Below are 7376 nucleotides of genomic sequence, written 5' to 3'. Positions count from 1 at the left end.
ACGTCTCCCAGTTTTCTGCTACTGGTGCGGGAGACTAACGCATGACGCAAAAGACTGTGATGTCTGGCTTTGCAGCAAAGGAATGCTCAGCGTACAGCAGCAACCGTTTGGAGAATGGATGCGAGCGCAACGAATGAGTATGGCAAGACGGAGAGTCATATCGGTGGCAGGACAAGATGTGCAACGAGGAAGTAGCTCTCAAACGGGTAACGATGGACCACCTCTCCAACGGACTGCTCAGACGACGGTGAATGACGGTCAGTCATCGGCGGTTAGGATGGAGAGTAGCATGAGAAAGGAAAGCGCGGATATCGAGGAGTTTTCGAAAACTGGGAATAAGGCGAAAATCACGGAGATTCTCACAGACAACGAGAAATTTCAGGCGCACATCAAGGGAATTGATATTGCGCTCAATAATGGCCCTAAATCTTCTGAGCAGATTAATATCTTTGATGATAATATTGATTGCAGGACTGGTGAACCGGCTGACAAGGCGCTAACCAATATGGACATTAGTGGACCCGTTATGGAGGAAATGCTGGACCAAGGCCCAAAACCTAAGGCCCGTTTGGATAGTGGGCCTATTATTAATAACATTCAGGCTAGAACTTGGAAAAGGATCATTACAGGGCCGAAAGTTGCTCATCCAAGCTCTGAGGAGAACCATGCAGGGACTAAACGTGGGGCCCAGGACCATGCAAAGAATGAAATGAATACTACGTCAAAAAAGAAGAAAACTGAAACAGAGGTGACTGAGGTCAGCAGGTTGATGGCTTTGGAGTTTACGGAAAAGGCGGTGGCTGCGAGGCAGCACCGCCAGGATCAATGAGTGCATTAAGCTGGAATTGTCGGGGGCTTGGGAACCTCCGAACAATTCGAGCACTCCAGGAGGTTATTGCCTCTGAAGATCCCATCTTAGTCTTCCTTATGGAAACTAAGCTATCCAAAGAAGAGATGACTAAAAAGAAATATACACTTGGATTTACAGAAGGTTTGATTGTGGCTAGCAAAGGTAGTAAGGGTGGGTTAGCACTACTGTGGAAGAAGGAGATAAAGGTTGGTGTTCAAACTTTTGGTCCATGGCACATTGATGCTGAGGTGGGTGGAGCGAATGGATTAGGGAAGTGGAGGTTCACGGGGTTCTATGGGCAACCGGAGACAAGTAAGAGAGAGGAGACGTGGCGGATTCTCGAGAGACTAGGGACTTCCAATTATCTTCCCTGGTTGTGTATAGGGGACTTTAATGAGATAGTCAGTGATGCTGAGAAGCTTGGTGGTAATTCGAGGGCGCCGAAACAGATGGAACGATTTCGGGATGCTATAAACAGATGCCGGTTCAAAGACCTGGGCTTTGTGGGCCCACGGTTTACCTGGAACAAGATTTTTGCAAATGGAGATAGTTGGTGGATTCGCCTTGACTGAGCACTGGTTACTCCGGAATGGTATTCACAGTTCGCAAATGCGAAGTTACACCATCTATCAACAACTGCTTCGGATCACTGCATACTTGCTCTTCGGTGGAAACAGGGTGAGAAACGAAGAACTAAGGGTGCAAAACCTTTTAGATTTGAAGCCATGTGGCTTCGTGACCCACGGTGTACGGAGGTGGTACGTGATGCATGGGAACTAGGTCTGTGTGTACCTACAGGCCATCCACTCCAGAATTGTATTTCGTCATGCAATGAACACCTCACCCTATGGAATAAAAGAGAGTTCGGTCATGTTGGCCACCAGATCAAGAATCTCCGGAATAAACTCCAGGCGTTGGAAACCTCCCCTGAACTCAACATGGACACTATTAAACAGGTCAGGCAGAATCTTAATTCTTGGCTTGATATAGAAGAGATTATGTGGAAACAAAGATCTCGAAACAACTATCTAAAGGAGGGTGATCGTAACACAAGTTTTTTCCACACCAAGGCTTCAAACAGGAAACAACGAAATTGGATCCAGGGACTTGAGGATGAGAATGGTAACTGGCAGGAGGGTTTGGATGGGATTGAACATGTAGCTACACAGTACTTCTCCACTCTGTTCACTTCCTCTCAGCCAGGAGAGATGACGGAGCTCTTACATGCTATTTCTCCTTCAGTGACTGATGCTATGAACCAACTCCTTGCTAGAGATTTCCAAGCTTCAGAAGTTGCCCAAGCTTTACAGCAAATGCACCCTCATACTGCCCCAGGACAGGACGGATTGCCACCTCTTTTTTATCAAAAATTTTGGTCCTTCACCGGCTCCTGTGTCACTCAAGCTGCACTGGACTTCCTGAATCATGGTATTGTTCCTCCTCACTTTAATGATACCCAGATTGTTCTCATTCCTAAGGTCCAAAATCCTAGGAAAATTACTGAATATAGGCCTATTAGTTTATGTAATGTGGCCTACAAAATAGCATCTAAGGCAGTTGCTAATAGATTGAAAAATGTTCTATCTATCATTGTTAGTGAAAACCAAAGTGCATTTACCAAGGGGCGATTTATAACTGATAATGTCTTGGTTGCTTTTGAAACCATGCATCATATTAGCCAAAAGAAGACTGGGAAAGTGGGGGAGATGGCTCTAAAACTAGACATGAGCAAAGCCTATGATAGGGTAGAATGGACCTGCTTGGAGAATATCATGAGGAAAATGGGTGTTCATCAAAAAATGATTGAGGTGATTATGAGATGTATCACGACTACCACTTTTTCCATCCGTATTAATGGGCAATCCCGAGGCAGAATTGTGCCCTCTAGGGGCCTCCGCCAAGGGGACCCATTATCACCTTATTTATTTCTCTTTTGTGCAGAGGGTCTCTCAGCTCTTCTCCGTCATGCAGCAGAAAGGCAAGCTATCCGTGGAGTTTCCGTATGTCGGAAGGCTCCAAGAATTTCCCATTTATTCTTCGCGGATGATAGCTTGGTATTTTGTCGAGCATCTTTGGAGGAGTGTGATGAGCTTCAGCGTATCTTTACCCTATATGAATCGGTTTCCGGTCAACAGCTTAATAAAGCCAAGACTGCTCTGTTTTTCAGCCAGAATACCCCACGTGCAATACAAGAGGAGATCAAGAATAGATTTGGCGCCCAAATCATTCGCCAACATGAAAAATACCTGGGCCTACCCTCTTTGGTTGGAAGATCCAAAAAGAGTACGTTCCATGATCTCAAAGACAAGCTTGGCAAAAAATTATCAGGGTGGAAGGAAAAGCTCTTATCGAATGCAGGTAAGGAGATACTAATAAAAGCAGTAGGCCAAGCAATTCCCTCTTACACGATGAGTTGCTTTAAACTCCCGGACTCCTTGTGTGATGAGCTTGCTGGCATGGTTCGCAAATTCTGGTGGGGACAAAACAATGGAGTGGACAAAATGGCTTGGCTTAGTTGGGAGAAGATGTGCACACCGAAGGAGGCGGGTGGTATGGGTTTTAGAGACCTCAAGGCTTTTAACCTAGCATTACTTGCCAAACAAGGGTGGCGGCTTCAAACATGCACCGGGTCCTTATTTTACAGAGTCTTCCAAGCCAAATACTTTCCAGATAGAGATTTTCTCTCAGCCACCTTGGGCACTAAACCGTCGTATGCCTGGAGAAGCATTTTCGCTGCACAGCAGATTGTCCGGAAAGGTAGTCGCTGGCGGATAGGAAATGGAGCAAAAGTTCATATCTGGGGAGACCGTTGGCTTCCATTGTCATCCACTTACAAAGTGGTCACGCCTTGCCCATCTGTGGGGAATGACTTACTAGTGGCAACGTTGATTGATGGCCAGAGAGGAGAATGGGATTTTGATGCTCTCCAAAGCACTCTCATGCCCAAGGACGTTGAGTCTATCCTCACCATCGCACTCAGTCCGACTTTACCTGAGGACTGTCTTATCTGGGCTCTCACTTCATCGGGGAAATTCACGGTAAAATCGGCATATAGGCTTGCATTGGAGGAGAGAACTAACCATGGAGTTCAAGAAAGCTCAAATGCTACGTGCATGAAGAAGTTCTGGAGCTTTATTTGGCGACTGAGGGTCCCTAATAAAATTCGGAGTTTCACGTGGCGTGCATGCAGAAATATTCTGCCCACGAAAGCCAATCTTTTCCGTCGAAAGATAACACCGGATAGCATCTGTGAGGTATGTGGCAATTTTGAGGAGACAACAAGTCACGTGCTCTGGCACTGTTACCGTGCGAAGGAAGTGTGGAAGGAGGTGGGTTTGGACACAGACAAGGTCATGGACAAATGTCCCGAGTTCATAGACTTGGTGTGGTATGCCCGAAACGTGAAACAGTGGACGGAGGAAGATATTGGATTGATGGTCATGACGGCGTGGGGTATATGGACAAACCGGAATGAGGTACGTCACGGAAAGAATAGGAAGCCAGCAGCTGTTCTTGCTCAGTGGACAAAAAGCTATTTGGAGGATTATTTAATGGCTAATCATTCCACTAGGCCCTACAAGGAGTCAACGGAAGTAACGTGGCAACTTCCCAAACCTCCATGGTTCAAAGCCAACATGGATGGTGCGGTATTTGCCCAGCAAAAGGAGGCCGGTGTGGGAAGTGTGATACGGGACCACTTCGGTGCGGTGGTGGCGGCAGTAAGCAGGAAGCTGAATGCTCCTCTGGGCGCTCTTGAAGTGGAAGCTAAAGCAATGGAGGAAGCTGTTAATTTCGCATGGGATATGGGGATTCGAGAATGCATCTTCGAGAGTGATTCTCTAACAGTGGTAAATGCTATGCTTCGCCTCACAGACCCACCCTCGACCATAGCTAATAATATAGCAGGGTCGTTGTCCCAGCTCTTCAAGTTCCATGCTGTTAGCTTCAGTCATGTGCCTCGGGCTGGGAATAAAGCTGCCCATATATTAGCACAGGTCGCAAGAGGCGTGTCAGGTCTGCATGCTTGGGTTGAAGAAACACCGGGTTGCATTGAGAACGTGGTGTCCCAGGATGTATTATGTTTGAATTAGTATGAATAAAAGTCTTGGTATTCTCATAAAAAAAAAAAAAAGTTATGTGTATGTGAAGTTCCCTCTTGGAGACTTGAACCTTAGTCATTGCCCCCCACATCCCATAAGCATTTATACTTATGAAGTGACCACTGCACCAAGGGTGCGCGGTGGTTTTTCATGAGAAGATTGAACGACTAGAAAAAGTATTTACATTCAAGATTCGCCTAAAGAAACTCCCAAATTAATAAGACCCAAAAATATAGCAAGATTAATAGATTATCTTCCCCTTAAGAATATTCTACCAAATTAATAAGACCCCTAAGAGAGAGAAAAAATTAATAAGACCCAAACTTATAGCAGGATTATCTCAAGCTTAATTATACATTCCCTAAAATAACTCTCCTAAATTAAAACTCAGCAGTACTATGTACTCAACACAACAGATGAGAAACCAATTAAAAGAATGGCACCAATTGGAATCACACCCTTTTCTTTGCAACCCACATGCAGTGATGGAACTATAGGTGGACTTGGTGGCAGTGGCCCCCCTAAATTTTTTCAAAATTTTTTTAGTATGTGTGTATTAATTTTAGCAATTTGTTTCAATAAATTTGCACTTTGCCCTCTCAACAATATTATTGATCTTTTTATAGGTTATAAAAAATTTTATTGATCTAAAATTTGAAATAAATTTAACAAGCTTAACAAAAAAATTTACCAATGACAAATTTAAGCCCAAACAACACCCCAAAACAAACCCACGCAAGACACAAACAAAAAATAAAATAAAATAAAAAATTCCTAAGCCAATTCTAACTAGTCTAAGTGAACATCCACACACATTTGACAACACACAAGACACCCAAAAAAAAAAAAGAAAAAGCTTAACTTTCTAAATTGAGAAGTGCTACGTTCACAACATTTTTATAATAAATCACATGCAGTAAGTTGTTATTAGTTCTAATTTGAATTCACAACTTAAATTACTTTTTTGCTCACTCATAACAATTAATAATAACCTACCACTTACGATTTGTTGTGAAAATGTAGTAAAAATATTATGGACATAGCATCTTACTTGGAGTTTCAAAAAAAAAAAAAATTTGTTTATACTTTTACCCCATAACTCTCCTAACTTCGTACCTGCCCACATGCCATTGGTTTCACGATGAGGCCTCAAGCGAGAGAGTGGATATAGAATCTCAACCCCATATGTGTCGAAGAACACATAGTAGTGATCAGAGTCTTGCTTCCCAGAAATCCTGCCGACCCACCAGCCATCATTATCATAAGCATCAACCCCATCATATAGAGAAAACTCAGTAGCCGAAACGGTATGTGGCATGGGCCTGACCCCGTCGGCGGAGACAATCTCAATGAGTGGCTGAGATTCATCGTCTTCTGAGACCAAGTTCTTGTAGCGCACAGCATAGGATTGGTTGCCATAGTTGTTGATCACAATGGCTGCGTAGTAAGAACCCACAAAACCGACTTGCTTGCTGCAAACTTCAACTTCATCACCCCTCAAGATCAACGCCATTCTTGAACCACACACAGAATCACCTCTTGAAATATAGAGGAGGATTTTATAACGTTGGAGAAAGAGAGAAGTTGAGAGAATTTTAATTAAATCAAGAATAGTAAGGATTGATGTGAATGGGAATAGACTAGACTGTGGTGATATTTATAGATTTAATCAAGGGAAAAAACTCTTTTTCGTCCTTACATTTTCACAAGATTCTCACTTTGGTCCCTAACTTTTTTTTTTTTTTTCACCACTTTTAGTCCCTAAAATAAAAAATGCAATCTCGTTTTTGTCCCTACCGTCAGTGCCCTAACGGCAAAATCCTAGGTGGCAGACGAAATAGTCTATTAGCTGACGTGGTGCTGATGTAGCACTGATGTGGTGATTAAAATATTATTAAAAAATATTATTTGGCATTTTTATATGCCACGTTAGCATTTTAATTTTTTTTAAAAGCCACGTCAGAAAATTTAAAAAAAAAATTAAATTTTAAAAAAAAACCTTAAATTTAATTAATTTAAAATTTTAATTAAAATTTTATTTTCTTAATATTCATGTTCAACTTGTTCTTCGTGTTCTTCACAGACCAAACCCAGCAACCAAGAACTCAAACCCATATCAGAAGAACACAAACAAAAACAAGAAGAAAAAATTAAATTAAATACTAACATGAAATTTTATTCATGTTCTTCCCAAATCCAAGAAGCAACCAAACCAATCTCTAGCAAACCCCAAATCCAAATCCAGCAACCAAACCCAATCTCCATCAAATCTAGAAAAACAAAAAATAAGTCCAAGAAACAAACCCATAAACACAGTAACTAACCCAATCTCTAGCAAACCCATAAACCCAGAAATTTTCTTGGGAAACAAACACACAAAAAACCCATAAAATAAAAAAACTCCACATCCTCTCGAACAAAATGTA

General features: G+C 42.4%; 1 protein-coding gene across 1 annotated transcript; it reads right to left on the bottom strand.

The window, feature by feature from the left end:
- Nucleotides 1-5058: 5058 nt before the first annotated feature.
- Nucleotides 5059-6463, bottom strand: LOC115956888 (protein AGENET DOMAIN (AGD)-CONTAINING P1-like). Its single transcript, XM_031075158.1, has 2 exons — nucleotides 6067-6463; nucleotides 5059-5117 (listed from the first exon to the last, which is right to left on the bottom strand). The coding sequence occupies exons 1-2, from the start codon at nucleotides 6461-6463 to the stop codon at nucleotides 5059-5061; spliced, it is 456 nt and encodes a 151-aa protein (XP_030931018.1).
- Between the last annotated feature and the right edge of the window lie 913 nt (nucleotides 6464-7376).

Source organism: Quercus lobata, chromosome 8 (assembly GCF_001633185.2).
Source record: "Quercus lobata isolate SW786 chromosome 8, ValleyOak3.0 Primary Assembly, whole genome shotgun sequence".
Taxonomy (NCBI): Eukaryota; Viridiplantae; Streptophyta; class Magnoliopsida; order Fagales; family Fagaceae; genus Quercus; species Quercus lobata.
This window is presented reverse-complemented; position numbering and strand designations above follow the sequence as displayed.